We start from the raw sequence: 20,098 nt of genomic DNA, 5'->3' as shown, positions 1-20,098 counted from the left end.
TTGGCCCGAAAAAAATTAAATATGCCTCGGCCGTGGTTTCTTTTTTTTCTTCCAGAATGGGACATTTGGAAGGTGTGCTCATGGACAGTGTCCGGTCCAGTGGATGGGGCAGATTTATGAGCTGCCTGGGATTGGGTAAGTGGCAACAAGATGGAGAGATTAACCCGGCTTACGAGCCACTTGTTCCGGAACCTTGTAAACTCATTTTTTAGTTGACCATAATTTAGGTTGGTTAATGGGCAGAAGGGTTAAGAGTTCTTTTAGGGGTGACATTTTTTCTACATTAAAAATAAAAACCTTATCTTGGCCAAATGTTACACAAAACTAAGAACAGTTTGGGTTGGGGTAAGTTTGTATAATATAATAAATGTCAATTTGGCACTATTTTTTTCAGTTTCTTGCCAGGCAAATGATGGAAGAAATGCTGATATCTTCATGACCAAACAAACCACATTTTGTGCCATCTTTTCCGACCAAAATATTAAACTGCTGATCCCGATAAATCCCAACTGATGAGCCAATAAAGAAAACTAAGTCATCTGAACAACAGCTGCTTGGCAGGGCCGAAAACTGATTTTTCATATCATCATCTTCTCGATTCGCAACTTGATATATTTGTGGCAATCAAATGAAGCTGCATAAGCATCGCATGTAAATTCAATATGTAAATTGGCAAATATAATATATATATATATCCATTGAGTTTTTGTGTGGACATGCAATAAATACTAAAGCCATACATACAGCCAGTAAAAATGCAGTCAAATTATTTGGCAATCGAGAAAATGAATGGAAAAAGGGAGCAGAGGTTCAGTAAGGGTTCCAGATGTTTTTTCGTTATTATTGGGTCACGCACTTTTCTTTCTTTTTTTTTCATTCGATTTTTCGTTTTTAGCCATGGACAAAGCGACGCCTCTGTGGAAGCCATAAAATTGGAGCACATATAGCGCGTTTTCACCGAATAGTCTGGCGTCTGGATGTAAGCATACTTTTTATGCAAAACGAATCAAAATCCAATTATAAACCGAAAGCGCGTGTGTGTTTTCCGTCAGTGTTAGAGTGGGCTGAAGGGGGGTACTTGAGTAGAGGGAGGAGGGGCAGAAGGAACAGTCCCGCCAACTGCAGCACAAAACCTAACAACAACTCTTGGTCAGGCGGTAATGAAAAATTCAATTTGGTAAACAAAAGACGGCAACGAAAATGCGATTTAATATACATACGCCCATATGTGCGTGCAAGTGCATCGATACGCGTTGATACACTGGGGAAAATAAGGTGGTCTTTTGTATTTAACTTTACTTTACTAATAGGGGAATCTTGTGCTGAATATGGGAAACTGATGATGATGTTTTTAAAAGCTCTCTGAAGTTATGATTTCTATTCATATCCTTTTCTTACCTAAAGGGTAAATGTTTCCAAATATTCATATATTTTCAAAAGGTTGAGTAATTTTTTCCAGTGTCCTGCCTGTATATACTGTATGCAAACGTTTTGTTGGCGCCAAAAACTTTGTTGGTGCCTCCGACTGGGGAACAATGAAACTCATTTGCATTTGGCAGCCATGACAGAAAATGGTGTTGTACTCTAAACGCCAATTTCAATGGTTTCTGCAAATATTTGCCAGTCTAGCTGTTTGAATCCCACAAATATGGCCATAAACCATTATTTCTCGGTTGAACATACAAATAAACCGCAAACATATTTCTCAAAATGCAATGCACAAATATTTCGATTTGGTTATTTCATTTCGAACAATTTATTTAATTGTCCTTGGAAATGGTTATGCTAATTAAAGTTCAATAAGTTATAAATTAAATTATCGAAATTGTAAATCAAATTATTTGCAATAACATTTTTGTGGTAAAACATTTTTGAAAATTCTCAAAAACTTACTAACTGGATACAGTCCAAGAAAACAGCGAGCTGGCCATCATCAGGAAAAAGGAGCAGATGATCAGGGTGACGATCATGATGGGGAATCCCAGCAGAAAGAATTGACGGAAGCTCAATTCGTAGCCGTGCGCCCGGCCTACCGCTGCGGTGAACTCGTTGGCCATGGATCCCAAGAGTGTTCCATTGGCTCCGTAACAGGATCCGCAGCTGGTCGCCCAGACGAGGGAAATAAGGCGCACCACTACTTTATCATTGTAGGCCATCTCGATGGAGATCTTCACCATTATGGAGGCCACCATCGTATTATGGATGAAGGCGGACAGTAGGGCTGATAGCCAAAGAACGAGGAGCATACCAACCATGTTTTGATATTCCTCATCCACTTGCTCGACTACGATAACCGCCTTGTCGCCCAGCCAGGCGATGAGACCCAGTTCGCCCACGACCTCGGTGAGAACCAAAAGCGAGGCAAGTAAGAGCATTACTCCCCACTCGATTCTGGACAGAGTACGATATAGTGTCCTCTTGTCAGCCAGGATAAGAAGGAGAAATGCTGCTAAAATGGCAATCCACCCCAAGGAGGCCCCAGGAACGGTCTGGGGATACGATTGCAGGATCAAGCAGACGGCGGCAAAACATATGGCCAAGAGCGTGTACACCAGCAGCATCTTCTTGCGGATACCATAGCTCGCCTCCATGGTGGCCAAAGTCTCAAAAAAGTTGTCGACAGGCTGAAGCCATCTCCTACCCGAATACATCCTTCTCAATTCTTCTGCCCGGTGCTCGATGTCGCCCGAGGGGGTCTCCTTTTGCCTACTCTTAGCCAACTCCAACTGTTTCTCGTCCAGAATAAATATCTTCTTGCCGAGGGTCATGTAGAGCATGCCATATACCACCAGCAAACAAATCAACGCAGTCGGCAGCATGTGCAAAGAGAAGCTAAAGAAATTGATTCCAGAGGATTCCACTAGCTTGTTGGTGGCTATAATGATATTTGGCGATCCACCCACGGGGGTAATGGATCCACCGATATTCGCATATATTGCCACCATGATCAGGACCAGAGTGGTTCTGATGTCCATGACCTCACAAAATCGGATGACAGTGGGGCAAGTGAGAAGCACCACAGTGGCATTGTCGAGGAAAACCGAAAGCATGGAAACTACGGCGCTCAAAAGGGCGATCAGCAGCCAGGGATGGCCTCTCGAGATCCTATAGCTTACTAGGGCTGCATAATCGAAGAATCCGGTTTCCCCCATCAGTGACGTCATTATCATATTGCCCATCGGCAGCATCAGTGTCTCAAAGTCCACCCATGATATCACCATATCGAAAGAAGGCTTATTGCCCAGCAGAGCGAGAATAGCCAAAGAAGCAGTGGTTATTAGAAGAGTGCACAGGATTCGATCGGCCACTTCCCAGACGATTATCACATAGAGGGCTAGGATCAGGATGGCGCCGTATATACAACCTCTTACTTCATCCAACGGAGTATTGTCCACCGTCACGACCAGACCCACCGGATGATTGTCTTCGCTTTCAAAGGAGATCACCGTTTCGGCAACCGCCCATTCATTGGGTGAGACAAAGCGATCATTAAAATCCAGCGGTCCTTGGTCCTTGTTCAACGAACGTACTTGATACAAAGCCGTGAGGGAAAAGGGAAAGACCTTTTTTACCGTAACGAACCTTTTTCTATCCTTCGACATATACACATCCCATCTGTCTGTGCGCAGATAGCTGACATTCATTTCGGTATTGCGCCACTCCAAGCGAACGCCAATAGACGTGAAGCCGGACGCATTGTACCAATGTTTCGTGAGGTAAGGGTTAAAGGCTCCTTGCAGACTCACGCCCACGGAATCATATTTCATTTCGAAGGTCCTGTACACTGTTTTATTCGGCAAAACCGTCACCATCGAGGTCTCGTCTACTTCGTCCCCGTACGTGAGCAGGACGAAAGTGAATATGGCCCACAGTGCCACCAGGATGGACATTTTGATGATCAGAAAGACGTAATCTGATGTGGTTTGCGGGGAGGAGACCCTCTTGCGAGTGTACTGTATCGAATTCATGGCCTATATCGCTTGAATTCGTTTTATAATCCCTTTTTTAATATAATTGAATTTCCCTTTGATGGATAAATCAAACTTAAATTTCTCAGTTTAAGTCAGAAGAAAAGTAGTTAAAAGTGTACTTCCTTTAACTCAACCTAACACAGCTAATAGCATTCTTGCATTACTGTAGACCACAGTAAATTAAGCCACATTAATTTCCATTTAAAAGGATTTTAACTCATTAAATAAAAACCGAGTCAAAGCAGATAAGATTTTCTGGTTTTTCCATTTGAATTTCCTTCACTTTCCTGTTTTAGCCAAGTCAGAAGTTGTGGTAACATCTGTTAACGTCCAACTTGCTTATGATATGTGGTCTGGCTAACTTAATAAGAGAGAGAGGACTCTTCCCATCGAGATGCCAAGGATAAAGTTGGACAAATGCAAAGGGAAAACTTGAGTTCGGCCCAAGTAGGCCAGAGTAGGTGAAAGCCATTTTCCCAGCTGACCATCAAAAATGTAGCCATGATACGTGAGAGTGTGTGTGTGTGTGAGAGAGTGTGCGGGGAAAAGCGGAAAACGTTGCATTACCAACTTTTTAATAACGCCACATAGAAATGTAAGGAGAATGGAAAATCCGACAAAATGCAGAGACATGGGATTGCTGTATGGAAATGGACAAAACAATATTTGATGCATGACAAATCTAGGAAAAACTGTTGTTATTCCTGCCACCGTTGCTATTTACAGAGCAACTTTCCCAGCCAAACAATGGGTGTCATTCAAGGGGTTTAGTCAAGCGAGAAAAGTTCTGGAAATATGCAGATTTTTCTCCCACGAGGAGGTGTGCCAACGAAAAATCTTTAATATTCGTAGCAATTTCAGCTGAATTTTTTCCTTTCAAGCTGGATAATATTCCGTTTTACCCCGCAGCACTTATAATCCACTTCAGTTTTCCCCACAATTTGTCGCCATCCACATAAATCTAAATCAGCTCCCCCAGCTCAGTCTGGCCAATGCACGTGCCACAGATGTGTGAAGCTGTGTCTCCATCCTTGATTCGCTCCCCCCCTCCAGCAATCTGCAACAATTTCCCCATCGCATTCATTCTAGATTTTCATTTTTTTTAATTCCTACAAGTGGGGTGAACATCAACTTTAAATGGCAGCGTGGTTAATTGGAAATGAAGTGCAATACAGACTGTCTGAGATCCGCTTCGAATGGCAGGCAGCATAATGAAAATGGTCACCGACCCATGCAGGTGTTGGTTGCCTAGGCAATTAAATAGGATTTCACATACCCTAACACAGCACATTAATTTGTATGACTGAATTGGGTCTGGAATTTTTGAGAGAAACGAGAGTGAGTACTCCTAGCACAGGGGAAAATGTGTAATCAGTTTAACCCTTTGTAAAAGTGAACCAGATTTGTATTTCTTTGAAGTTTCTAATAATATGAAAAGTTTTCTTTCGGGATTACTAGGATAGGATTCCAGCTTATTTCATTATTTTCTATATTTTTATAAATTCTACTTATTATATAACCCAATTTTTGTCACTATTTTCTATCAGTGTAGTGACTTAATTTTATGCCATAATTTCATGGGCCTATGCAATTTCCAGACAAGTTTTTGGGAACCTCCTGTCTAAGGTTGGTGTTTTTCCTGCACCATACGATGTCGACGCCTAATTAGTCAAGTGAGTGGAGTTCGGGGACAGAGAGTGTTAGCCCTGTTGGCAAATATTCTGACCCTGAGCATCGCACAAATGTTGTCACCCCGGAGTTTTAGGCAAATGTCGACAGCTGGCATAGCGCAAACCCCAACTGAGGACTGAGGACTGAGAGCCCAAAACCCAAAAACAAGACGACAGTCGGGTCGACACTTTGACAGTTGCCCCGACGTTCGAATTTCGCACGGGTCACGCCCACATTATGTCTGTGTATGTGGAACATTGCGAATATAATGTGAAAGCGTAGAAATGTACCCTGTCAGGGGGTATTTAGGTTGTCTAACTATCAGAAGTGTTAAAATGTTTAAAATTTTTAAATTAGTTTGTAGTTAAGTGTTTAGTAGTTAGGATTAATATCATTTTAATACTATTTTGGATAAACTTTAGTCTCTATTTATTTCATAAAGATAACTTTTTATATGATATCTTAAACTTACTCTTTAAAATCTCCACCCATTTTGGTTTAGTTTAATCCAAAGTGTCCTTGCCAACTTAGAACCACCATATCCTCTACCTGTCCTAGGGTACTTCCAATTTTGCCAACCAAAATTACCTTTTACCACCCATTATGTGATTCCGTAGGCGTCGTCTGCTCACCAAAGGTGGCCAAAGTATCAACTCAACCGCTGCGAGGAAGGTCCTAAGAATGGCTTAGGCTCCATTCCAGGAGCTCATTACTAAATACCACCGATGCAGCAGAAGTAGCAGCAGCAGCAGCAGCAGTAGCAGTAGCAGCTGCTGTTAAACGCCTTTGAAGTCGACGGCTCAGTGGGCCAAAGGAATGCGAGGACCCGAGAACCCAAGAAACCGAGGACCCAAAGTCCCAAGGATCCGAGGTGCAGATACGGATGAACGGTGAATGGTTATGGTTTCGGTGGCGTAAGTGGGCTTATTTGAATTTATTGTGGGAATTGCAGGAGCCCAGAGCTGCGACGTGGGCGTCGCGCATGAGTCCCGGATCAAAAACAATAATTTACTTGATTTCACTTTCGTTCCGCGAAAGTTCAAGGGGCGTGGCATGCGGCTCAAATTGTCTGGAATTAGTGGGTGAAAGTGGTGGGGATTATTATTCAGAGCTGACTCCCTCGACTAATTGCCATCTGCTGGCATTAGCTAATGAAAAGTTTGCCAATTCAGACGAAAGAGAAACCGAGATAAAGGAGATGAACCCGTTCGCCTGTGAACTTATTTCATTCCAGAAAATGTTGAAAATTTCTACCTTTATTCCCCAGAAGTTTTGTATTCTGAAAATTGGCAAAGTTCGGATTGATATATCGCTGCAATAAATTGTTAAAAATTCAATAGAAAATTGGTTTACTCAGGGCCATAACATATGGCTTCAGCTTTGAAAATTCTCCACAAAAAAAAACTCCTCAACTCGCTGACTGATTTATGAGCGCATGCAAAGCGACTCTATGTGCGAAAGTTAGACGGCAAAAGTTTTGTGCCTGCATTATAAAGATGTTAATCCCGGTGACAAGTCCTCATCCGCCTGCTCATAGGATTATACCGGCCCAGAGCCATCCTGACGTCAGCCTGGCCAGGACAATAGAAAAACCAGACCAAGCTAACGAACTCCTCAACAAGTGCTCATGAATGCAAATTGTTATTATGTAGTGGCGACCATTATACATAGAATATTTTTTGTTTCTATATTGTGGATTATGAAAATGGGAACGTCCATTTGCATAATTGATGTTTAAAATGCGAACAAGAGACGAAGAAACTTTAGCTGTCCTTTAATTGAAAAATAATACATACCAACTGAGGATGAAAACGGAGGCCCTCATCCCTTGATCTGCTTGAGTCTGCCTTCTGTAGGCCACCTACGTGTGGACACATGGCATCTCGTATATACATAGTCGACTCGTACATATCTTGCCTGCGGTGGAATTTCCATTTGGATTGGGAATGAGAAATGTGAGAGGAGCAGGAAAAGCTCTTCGCCTGGCCATGTGAAAAGTTAATGATGTCGCTAGCTGGGAGCACACATATTTCAACATTTACGTTTGTAATTAAATTTATAACAACTGGCAGGCATGCCGGAGTAATTGCATTTACCATTTACCAGTTTGCCAGTTCACCAGTTAACCTGCTACATATAGACACGAGCTCAATTTTGGGCCCTTTTAATATGCAATTAAACGGTTATCGTAAGCTGTCTTGTCCAGAAATGGCCATCAAATTTGCGTTTCACCTTCCTCCCATAAAAGGTAATATTACTTTTGCCTCGCATTAGAAATAATACTTAAATTTAATACTGGATTTGTTTTGTTTACCCAACTAGCTTAAATTTTGGGTATAAAGTAAGTCATATTTTGGTTTATATTTCCTTTCAAAAGTTAGTGTATTACTAGCCTTTGTTCATAGTTTTCCTCTGAAAGTACAGCATCAGCTGGGTCCGCACTTCTTCCCAGCGATGCCATTTATCCTGCCAGCCATAATTCGATTTGCTTTCATTTGTTTATTAAAATATTTAAAATTAATGCCGGACGGCATACGCTGAGCCCAACAAAGGGCTCGTTAAAAAGGCGATGCCTGATTAACTCGACGGTTCGATACTGAAAATACAACGAATTTTTAAACACGTTCTGCATTTTATAGTTTGATTGACTTTCCGGTTATGAAAGAGGTTTTTGTTGATTTGGTTTTTGACTCTTTTGTTTTTGTTTACTTTCCACCTCTACAAAGTGCCATTGAAAACATAAATACAATGAAGTTACATTAATTAAATTAAATTACAATGTAAAAAGGGTGTTGCGTACTTTTAAATACCTTTAAAGGGAATTTTATCAGATTTTTTATGGTGTTAATCTTGTTAAAGGGAAAAAAGTTGGAACTTATGTAAGGAATTATATGGAAATTCTCTTCAATTAGTAGTGTTTCTCAGAACTTTTCTTTTTTTTATATATTTTTTAACAAAATTTCATTCTAATTAAGCCATTTCAGATTTAGGAATAACAGGGTATAGTTGAATTAGCCAAAGGGCATAGATTGGCTTTACATAATTAGCTTATTGATTTTACAGTTGATAACTCACTAATTGGCATTTCTCTAATTACCTGCCAATGTAATATAGAAAGGATAAAATGAACTAAAAATATTTATTTTTTACTGCTTTAAAAAAGTATTTCCTTTACAATTTGTTCTAAATTTAATTTCTCAACTCCTGCGCTTCGGGTGACCCTTTTCCATTGTCCTCTCTGAGCCAAATATAAATTGGCGACAGTTTTTTTCTAGCCTTTGTTTGGCTTAGTTTGTTTTTTAGGCCCATCATCATCATTAGAGGCAACCCACGTTCCTTGTCTAGCCGGTTGTCTCATTTGTTTTTGTTTCATTTTTTCTCGTTTGTTATTTCTACAGTTTTTTTCTGTTTTTTCTGTTTGGGGCAGTCGAAAGGGATGTCTTCCAAACTTTGGCTAATTAATGGCAAATTTTCCTGTCTTTTGCTGGCGAAACCCACTTAAATTGATCGATGACATTAAACTGTTGTCATGTCAAACAAGTGAGACAAAAATGCTAATGAAATGTTTGGCCTAGAAAAGTATCTACATCATAATGGGTAACGGCCAGAAGGGGGAGAATAAATATAAATATTGTCTGACAACCACTAATGATGTCACATTTTATGGTGTTGCACAAAATGGTGAAGTGATATTTGCAGTTTTGTGGTAAAAATATAGTGAAACGACCACAAAAGAGTAGTTTATTATGGAGTTTTATGTGGTTTTGGTAAGGTTTCGGGAACAGAGATGGATTTATAGTGAAAGATGAGTCCCTTAGAGGCACCTTTTAAAGTGACTTCATCTAAAAGTTAAGTATAGGTGTGGTATAAAGTATAATTTTTCCAAAACATATATATCGAGGTAGTAAAATTTCAACTTATTTCCATTTACCAGACAACATACATTTGTCTCCCGTGAATTTCCGCATTAAACCAGCTTCATAGCCCCCAGAAACATGGCGTTGAAATGAAATAGTGACCCAGGGATTACCAGCTTAGTGACGAATTTTGCGTAACCGCCTGGGCAATGAAATGATTTCCGCAGGCCATAAGTCTCGTCGTCACTCATCAGCATATTGCGGTGGCTGGTGGGCGGCTATGGCCGAATGACCCGCCCACCCACGCACAGCAACGACGGCGGGTCAGAGGACTCTAATTGATTCGTTTTAAGCGCAATGATTGCGGTTTTTGGTCGATGGCCAACATCGATCAATTGGATTTGTGGGTCAACTGTGTGTGTGTTCATTAGATGTGTCATAAAACGCTGGCCCAGATAAAGTAGGCCCAAAAACCTTTTCGGGCAGAGCAAATAATCTAATTAAGCTGGCCGAGATTGAGATTGCGGGCCATAAATAAGGCAATCTCAGACCGAAGGGCAAGTCATTAAATTTATGGCCACTGACCGAGCCGAATCAAAGTATTTCATTTAGATTTTAATGGCCAACTCCTTGAGCGGATCCTGTGCAAATACTGATAAGCCGCTGCGGGTCCTGTCCTAACGCGAAAAATCAACAATCAACTTGGCCAGCAGTGCCAATTAGCATATTTTACAATTAATTGGTAAACAGCGTGTGTTTTTATTAGTTCCTATCAGAGCATTCAACTTTCAGTGCACCCAACCCCCGGTGAATAATGACAGGGGCGGGGCTGAAAAGCGAGAGTCAGGGGCAAGGGTCGTTGTGTTGGCAATTAACTGGCCAGGGATTATCGGATGTAGTGGGTGAACAAGTTTATTGCCATTCGCCAGGCAAGGGTAACATAAATCACTGGTCAGAAAAGTGCGCAAAAATGACAAAAAAAAATATATACTGAAAGTTCTTTTCTTAATTCATAAAGTCAAAGGCAAATTGAGGATCGGGATAAAGTCAGTCACAGCATTATCTATAAGATAGTTATCAAATATGAAATATATTAGTTCTTGCTTATCTAGAGATAAGTTTCTAATTTGGCTAATAAAACTACTTTTACCTTAAACAAGATTTTGCCATCTGCAAACGTACTTTCTGCCTCAGCCCCAGCTTAAGTCCTTGCTCTCGACTTCTCATGCAATTTCTCCAATTATCACAAGAAAAACAGTTTTGTGCAAACGAAATTTAATTGAAAATTTTAAAGGTATTTACTCACTCGGCACTGAGTGAATGGCTGGGAAACCAAGAGAGGCAAAAGCTAGGAGACTTTTGAATTTATTTAGTTGACCAAACAGACGGGAATAAGTTTGAGCATAGTTGTCGTCGGCCATTTGGCTAAATGTGAATGTAAATTTCTGGGATTTTCGTCCAAAGGACTAAATGCTTAATGATGATTCAATTGAAGGACTTTTGCGCTATCCCTGTAATCCTCGGACTGTGTCTGCTCAACAGTTTCTTATTCATCGAGTGCATTTTATGGGAATTTTATGTAAATTAATGGTCCTTTAAATACAACCAGCACAAGCAGCAGCCGAGCCGAGGGATATAAGCGAACGAAACCAAGCTGAAGCTTCAGGCAATGACTTCGACAGGGATTTGGTCTAGTATTAAGTGTAATACAATATTGAGATAATTAATTTGTGAGTACCATGTAAGGCGACACTTGAATTCGTGTTCGCTCGGAATAATCGAATTACAGAAATACCTTCCATCGACCATCTACATACACTGAGGGAAAGTTGAGGCTAACAGAGGCTCGTTTCATCTCCATTCACCTTTTGCATAATTGTTGAAAAACGCCGCCAGCATGAAAGTTTTTGTCTGCCGCTTAATTAATTCTCAATTGATTTTAGGCACACTCTGGCGGCAGCCAACTTTTGAGATACTTTGTCCTGTCTGGATTGAAAACTTTCGCAGGCGGCCCTCTGTTTTCCCTGCCTGCAAACTGGGCTGCAGTTAATGGAATGCATGTTTTTGGGCCAAGTTTCTCCTAATTAGCTGGCCCGTACTCGAAGTTTTAATTATAATCACTTTGCTCTGCAGCTGCTGCACTCGCTTTTACTGACAGTTAATTGATATTAAGTATACGCAGAGTGCGGCGCTGCAATTTGTGTTCGCCTCTTTAGGGTTAGTTTTGCCCAACTAATTGCCAAAGTCAGGCTCTCTGGCCAAAAGGTGAGCCATCGTGGCATCGAGTTTAATTAAGACCGCCCGATGACACCTGACACATTGACTTGGCCCGAAGGACCTCCCTCCCAGCAATCTGTACGTTTTGCGTTTCATTTTCTTTTTCCTGTCTCAACTTTCGACCAAAGTTGCAGTTCGTTATTTTTTCTGCTGGTCAAGCAAGGAAGTCGCGAAAAAGTGGCAGGTGGAAAAGCGGAAGATATTCGAGCAAACTGCAGCAATCGTTGGAGTGGACATGCAAACACAGGCTTTGCGTGTCCTTTAGTCAGCAGTAAATCTCACGAGCAAGCAGTGGGCCACTTTTATTGCCACATCCACTGCGCACCATCTGCCAGTTAAACGGTAGTGATGGGAAGTAAGTAGGTTAAGTTAGTAGTTTCTCAAAGGTACACAGCTAGAAAGCAACAGAAAGAAAGGTACCAAACAAAATAACTTGTACCTTACCTAAAAAAAGACTTCCCTTTCCATCACTGCCAACCAATTGGAAGCAAACGAAATTCCCAACACGGCTAGCAAGTTCAAGGACTCGGAATTGTTTTCATTGGCTCCTTCTGTCCTTTTTATGTTATTGCATTTTGTTGTGAGTCAGCTTAAGGTGCGATTATCTGGCAAGTGGTTTATGCTAATAGCTTCGCTGGCTTGTTGTGGTTTGTTTATACCTGTTTGCAGTCCAAGCCCAGTGCAATCATTATTTATGGCGCCCCAAAGTTTAATTTGGCCAAGAGGCCACAGCGAACGACGAAAGCGAATAAGAATCTAGCAATTTATTCAGAATTATGGAATTCGTTATCTTCAATGATTTGTTTAAAGAGCTGTGTACGAGTCCTTTGAATAATTCTGAGTGGGAATTCTGGGAACTCTTTAGAGTTTCTAACACTGATTTAATTCTGGAAAAATGGTCTGGCGCTGACCTTTTCAAGTTCTTTTCACATTCTGGCAGTCAAGAGAACTACTTAATTTATCTAACGGGGACTAGAATTCTAGGAAATTGTCAAACAATAGTTAATAATATGTTGTTATGTTTTTTAAAAAAATGGAACTCATTCATTAAAACCAACAGCTTATCCTTATTTTGCTGACCTTTCCTTAAAAGCTTTTTAATATATATCTTAAAGAAATAAAGTTATAATGTTTTGCTAAAACTAGTCCATTAAATGGGAAAATTAATGATGCAACTTAGTATAGGACTAAAAAATGAAGTTCTCATGTGAGAGTTTACAGCTATTAAAAACTTGATGATGTGTTTTTGTGGCGTTGCACACCCTCCAACATCCCACAAAAAATAAACCCATTCGTAGCCCTGCAATCAACGAGCTTAACAGGTGTACAAACACAGAAACCAACTAATGACAAAATCGGGGCAGTCGGCCAATAAACGAACACAAAAATGGCGGAAGTTGTTATGCAAATTGGGGTTTTTCCGGGAAAATCCCTTATCGGTCACCAGAGCCTATATCCCATCAAGTCCAACCTGATCGAGGTCATGCCAACAGCTCGTCGCAGCTTATGCAATAAAAGGCCAAAAGCCGCCAACTCTCTGCTGGCCACTTTAAATCTATGCATATTGTTTAAGCCCCCGCTGCAGCCGCTTAAAAACAAGCAGATAAAAGGGAAAGCGGGTAGCGAAATCCATGACAACTTAAGGCGATTGAAATGTCAACGAGCTGGGACAACTTGTGGTGATGTTGGCGGTGGGAAATGGCAGGCCATATACCAGCGTGCTCCATCTAGGCCCTCGCACAGATTTCATTTCAACGCTTCTTTTTCCGAATATTTTTTTGGGCTACTATCATCTCAAGGATATTGCTGTCATGCAGCGGCACGAGGGAAAATATGAAAAAATTATCAAAAAAGAAGGTCGAGAGAAATACTCTATAAAATGAGTCATTTCTGCTTATTCTATTTTTGAATTAGACTCTAATACTTACTTTCTTAAACAAAGCACTATATTTTTTAAAGAAACAATTGGTACCAGCTGACCCTTTTTTCTTCTAATGTATTAATCCTCTCAGTTCCTAAAATCTAAAAAAGATAAAAAAGAGTACCCCAAAGAGACTTTCTCCAACATAACGAATCCCTGTGTCGCTTTACACTTACCTCCTGTTATGTGTGCTCTTTTTTTTCTCTATATATATATATGGAGATTTTGGCAAATTGCCAGCGTCATACGCGGCGTATGCGTAATATGCAGCTCACGCCACCAAGTGTCCTTGGGTGGAAAATCTGTCTAATAGCACTTAGGAGCTAAGTGAAAACTTTGAAGCTTCTATTTTTTGCCATCATCCAGATGGCTGGCTGTTGTCATGACAGCATCGCTTTAATTAAGCAAGTTAATTGTTACACATACGCCCCGTTGCACGGTGCACAATTAATTTTAAAAATTCGCCAAAGGCCAAAGAAAATTGAAAGTTGTTCCACAGTTTGCCAGTTCGCCAGTTCGCCAGTTCAATGCCAGAAGCCAAAGAGGAATACTTGGCCATTGTTTTCTTAACTTTCATTTTGTCTACGAGCCGAGCAGATTAATTAAGGGTATTTTCGTATTTGATGCCTTTTTTTTGTGTTTGCCAGCGGCGGGAGTAAGCAGAAAGTTTCAAGAATATTCTGCTGGAAAACAAACTTTGCTAACAGACGTTATAGTTGTTGCTCTTTTTTCAGCTTGAATATGTTTCTATGTTCGAGCACTTAAAGTTGAGATGCCGTCAGATGGTTGAGTCGCAAAATGTTGAACAAATTTTCACACCACCGGCACAAGTGGCAACAACCTATCTCCGTATAACTATAACGAGCGTGCACTGAGGAAATAAAATGGGAGAATTATATAAAATAATAATAAAGCTATATCATATTGAGACTAGTAACATAAAATAAGTACAAAAATTGAACTTCTGTCTTTTGAGATATTTCGTAGCCTACTTTTTGGCCAACTTTTTAGATGATCCCCCAATACTAAGTGATTTTTAAGCCAGAAGTTTCTTGCTATGCAAACATTTACCTACATATATGTTAGCCAGACTGAGTTGTTCGGCTTCTTGACAGGTGTTAAAAATGACGCTAGCTGGTTGGCTCTGTTGTTGGCTTTTAGCTGTTGCCTGTTTGTTGAAGTTGCCGCTGCAGCTTGTTGCTCGATTTATGCAAATTGGGGAGGCAACACGAGTGGTCTTGAGTAGTGGCAAGCTGATTTTGCAGCTTTTGTCGATTGGCCCGACGCGGAAGATGAAAAGATGGATGGCTGCTGAACGGGAAAATGTGACACAGAATTATGGGTTTCCTCAGCCGAACAATGACAGTGCACAAAGTGCACAGCATAGCTTTAGCGTTTGACAGAGAATTGCATTTGTTATCAACAAAATAATCAGAGAGAAAAACTACGAAATGCTGAGGCGGAACAGTAAGCTGACAAGAGCAAATAATCCAATCATCTCAAACTTGAAATTGTATCTGTTCTGAACTCTCCTTTTATCTCATTTCATTTCTTTGACAAGAATTTTCGTGTTTTTCCTCTTTTTCCGTATGATTTTCCTGCCACACACCCACATATTTTCTTTCCTCTTTGCGGCTTTGGAATATTTTTAGCTATGGTAACGAGGACAAGCTTTTTTCGTACATATCAAATATCATGCCAAATTAAACTAAATAAGTCAATAGACAGTGTATTTTCGATTGGTTCAAAGAGTTGCAGAGCAATTATTTTAAATGTGGTTTAGGGCAATTGCTTTGATGTGCCAGAAAGCTGGTTATTGGTATGGCAACCAGGGGATTGATGACGAGCTAAAACTGTTGAAGTGGTTCCGGCCATTTGGTTGCCAAGAACTTCAGCCCTTCTACAAAATTGTCCAGAAGGAACTTTAAATATTAAGCATTGTCAGGTCATAATTCAGTTTATCAAATATTTATCGAGTTACGAAGGGCGTCAACTAATTGTTTGCAAATTTCGTTTATTAAATATTAACAAACTTTCAAGCGCCTGCCATGATTTATTTATTATTCAAAATCTCTCAGAACATGAACGTTTATTAACTGAAAAAACGCAGCTCACTTTAGTTTTTTTTTGGACGCAGAAGAGCTTTCTAGAGCCCGGCAACATTTTGACTAATTTATGTGAGCACACTTCCGACGTTAGTTTAAGCCAACAAAAAGGCTGGGGAATTCTTGGCCGTTTTATTTGTGGCAATTTCACTCAATTACCACCGTTAATTCCTAGCCTCGCTTTTTTTGGCCCCACTTCATTCACCAGCTCATGGTCCATAAACCCGGGGAACATTAGGCCATTGCTAGAGAACTCTATGAGGCAGAAATCCCCTCACACTCGTCCAGGCCTCGTTAATTATTTACATGAAACATTTTTTGGCCACTTCGGTTGGCCGTTTCCTAGAGGCCGCCATAAATTTCAAACGGCCAGCCAGGCATTTTTTCCACGCTCATGTTTCATTTTGCTTCTCGGTGGCCAAACCCAGGTAATGAAATGCCATTTAGGTAAGTCGAGCGACGCTCTTGAGTTTCTACACGAATTAGTTGGAGTTAATTAATTGCCTTGGAGGAGAGGGAAATAATTGAAAGGTTAAATTGTCTTTGATAAAAATTAACTTTAATGTTCAATCAATCGCATTTTTATCCGAAATCCAATAAAAATTTCTGTAGATACCATTTCTGGTAGAGGCGGTAAACCATTTTCCGTGCCATAAAATTCAGCTTTCTGATTTCTGTAGACATAGTCATAATCAGTAAGTCAGATTTGTCAGTTTTCTATTTGTGAAATAAGAATATTATCATTGGAAAAGAAAGCAAAACAATAGCAATGGTAAACATCATAATAAAAGGAATTTATTTATGAGCAAATGTATATTGATTTATGAGAAGCCATTGTTGACTTCCCAATTTCCACAACGACTTTTGAGTTGTCAAAGGAAATTGTATATTTATTTATTTATTTTGTCAAGTTTGTTCGTTTCAAGTCATATATTTAACAGATTTTGTTTAGCGAGAAAAGGATCTAAGCTTTCTCTAGGAAATGGAAAATGTATTTCTTTTATTTCTATAAAAAGAAGCGACTTGCTTCTGAGTAAACCTCTTGGAAATGTGGAATATATATATATCTCTTCCAAATGACATTTTGAAACTCTAAAAGAGACCTCAAAGGCTATAAATTTTCAAACTAATGCCTCATGGGAGATTTCAAGGCGCTGGAGCATGGCGTTTAATCTGGAGACACAAATCTGCTGACCGAAAGGAAATCCCACCAACTACATTCTCTGACAATTGACAGTTACATGGAAAACTCGACATTTTCTTTGAGAAATCGTTGGCTGTTCGAAAAAAAAGCAATTATATGTAAGCTGAGTTTCCAGACAGACAGGGTCTTAGGACAGCTGCTGTCCCGTTGCAATATTTTGACAAAGATTGAATATACATCCCTAAGTTTGTTATTTTCAATTTTCTGCGAAATGGCCGGCAGACTAGAACATTAAGCTGATTTCCACCTGAATTATTAAGGAGTGCATTAGGCTCAGGTCTCCTACGTCTGCCATTAGATTAATTGCTGTGGCTCCTATTCCTCGATTTAATCGGCTCTACAGGAGTCTGGGAGTCATGTGTAAGTCTGATAAGTACCTTTGAGTTTGGGTTTGTGATTCACTGCAAAGTGCATTTGACAAATTATTCTCGGCTGAGTGATTTGTCTGGTTGGAAAAAGTTTGCAGTGGGTTTGAAGCTGGTGGGATATAATCGACTCTTGTAAGGGTCTTACTGATTTCCACTTAAATGTTAACTTAATATCCAAAAAGTATGTTTTACTTTCATCCAACTTGTTTTATTACGATAAAGATAAAGAAGTACATTTAGCAGAGTGCCTAATACATTAGCAGTTTCCTTCCTTTGAACATTTCTAACAACAAATGATTCCCGAAAGGCCCTTCATAAATTAGTTGCTAATCCGGGGCCATTCGTTTGGATAACTTTGCATTTGAATTCCGCCTCTGCAGATATTATTAATAAACAAACTGCTTTTGGCCTCAGACAGATTATACATACACGAGGCGGGCAATGAAGTGTGTGAGCACACAATCCCTCATCGTCGTGGTAATCAAGAGGGAAGGATTTTCGCCAGTTATTGCCAACATCACGTAATTACGTTAATGAGCCTCATTAGATGCGCACTAGCTGTACGCTGCAGCTGCAGACGGGGAGGGGAGGGTTCAGGGGAAGAAAGGGTCGTCCAAACTGGCAACAGTGACTGCTGAAAGTACACAATCCTCCAACGTCGGTTAAGTGGCACGCTCCCCTGGCTGCCAAAAGTATTTTAAAGCGCCTGCAATTAGGGGCAACGATGCCAGGTATTTATGCGGAGTACCCCTCAAAAGGGTTAAAGGCCTTGAAAGACACGACGGTTTCGTACGGGGGTTTTCGCTCATATTTCCCATTTCGAGTGAACCGAATCCGGCTGGCAGGATGTTGCAATGATGCAATATTCCAGGACGACTGCTGCTGTCAGCCCCTTGGGCACAGATGAATCAAGTTCATGGCTGTGCGGTTCAGTGCTGCCAACTATGGGCGGTTGCATAAGCCATAAGTTCATAATTAATTTAAAAGCGCAAAAAGTACAGTTTCAGGTTCATGAAAACGTTTCAGCTTAAATATGAAAATCATATAAAAACAATAAGGAAAATTTATTTTATATTAAACTGGTACATTCGTGAAGGAATCTTTCCTTAGTAATTAAGTAAAAGTGAAGTTCTTTTGATCAAAAGTTCCACTTTAGGAAAGATCTTCAATCTTCGCCACTATCTATAGAGCCTTGACTGCTCCGATTAAGACCACAATGGGACTCGATGCTCGGGCCATTTGAAGTCATGTCAGTGGCAGGAGCAGCTGCCAGCTGCCAGCTAATTGTAGTCAAACCCATTATGCAAATTATGCAGCAGGCCAGCTGCCTTTTGGCCAACATTCAAGTGGAGAAGTGGAGAGAGTGGAGAATGGAAACTGAAGATGGCATATGCCACCTCCCAAAAAGGGAGAGCCAGCTCACTGTTGCCATGGCATTGTGTTGCCTTCCCGTTGGATAACTAACTGGAATTTCCTTTCACCACTCAACACCCAAGTGCAGCTAACCTGGATGAGAGTGAATTCAAGGTCCCAGCCCTTTGAAAAGGAGCTGTGTGTGCTATGGCCAAAGTTTTTCAATCAATTTTTCATATGGAAAGTTTGAAGCAGCAGCAGGACTGTAAGAAGTTGTCAAGCCCACGGTGCGTATACTCAACAGGTGAATATATGAAAACAACCTATATTAAATTAGCATGTCATTTTATAAAGAATTCAAGGGCAATTAAAGACATTGCTTCAGCAGCTGGGGCTTTCCTTAAAGCTTTTTTTCGTTCAAAGAGTTTGTACACTTCGAAAAATAAAGATTACTATCATAAGATAAGTTAGAAAGTAAGAAAGTATCAAAAGAGGAGTTACTTAAATAATGGATATTCATTTTTAAGATATTTCTAATATTAAAAAGTTATACTAACTCAACACCTTACGTTTTCTTCCTGTGCATGTTGCACGGCTCTATGCCTGCAATCGTAGGCCGTTCTTTTCCCAGTCGCAGCACGTTCCAATAATGGCCAAAGTTTGGCCATTTTTTTCCATGCCTAACTGCCGTCGATAAAATGTGTTTATGAGTGCCGCAAGCTGGTCCCGCACTGCTGCATTTTATGGCCCGGCCAAAAAAGCGGCGATCTTGGTTATTCAAAGGCCAAGTTGCGAATTCATATTTAATTGAGCACGCCGAAATTAACAATGGCTGTAATAAAAGCGTAGCCAATTGTAGCTGTCAGAATGGGGCATTAATTACAAAATTGTAAACTTATTGGCGGGCAAAAGGAATAACCCGAAGGTGTGGGCTTGTAATTGGGTGAAAGTAGGCCCAGGTAGGCGTCAATTGAGTTAATTAACAGATTAAAAGGAGAACAACCTTTAAAAGGCTTAATAATTCAATGAGGAAAAGGGCGGAAATCAGGTAGGGTTGCGCGATACTAACAGATAATGAGGGGCCTTAAAAGATGATTATCTTCTTAAGTTTAAAGGAAAAGTTAAAGGGTTTTCTTCTGGCTGAACTCTGTCCGCTAAGTTTAAGCCAAGTCCCGAGTCTTGACCGCAATTAACTTGTCTTTTAGACAACCATTTCTATGGCTTATCAGCGCCAGTGCAATCTGAAGTAATCTTTTATTTTTCACAACTACTCGGAACTAGGGAAAAAGTTGGCAGCCAACATTTCTCATCTTTTGGCTGAACTTCCTTCCCCTTGCCCCACTCGTTTGGGCCATAAACTTTTGTGGCCCA

General features: G+C 40.4%; 1 protein-coding gene across 1 annotated transcript; it reads right to left on the bottom strand.

Annotated features, from left to right (window-relative positions):
• Positions 1-1,892: 1,892 nt before the first annotated feature.
• LOC108107506 (P protein) lies at positions 1,893-3,968 on the bottom strand. The gene has a single exon (XM_017215048.1). It carries the CDS (start codon positions 3,966-3,968, stop codon positions 1,893-1,895), a length of 2,076 nt encoding a protein of 691 aa, XP_017070537.1.
• Between the last annotated feature and the right edge of the window lie 16,130 nt (positions 3,969-20,098).

This window comes from Drosophila eugracilis, unplaced genomic scaffold (genome assembly GCF_018153835.1).
Source record: "Drosophila eugracilis isolate 14026-0451.02 unplaced genomic scaffold, ASM1815383v1 contig_2088, whole genome shotgun sequence".
In the NCBI taxonomy this organism is placed as follows: domain Eukaryota; kingdom Metazoa; phylum Arthropoda; class Insecta; order Diptera; family Drosophilidae; genus Drosophila; species Drosophila eugracilis.
The sequence above is the reverse complement of the archived record's forward strand: the minus strand, read 5'-3'. Positions and strand labels throughout refer to the sequence as shown.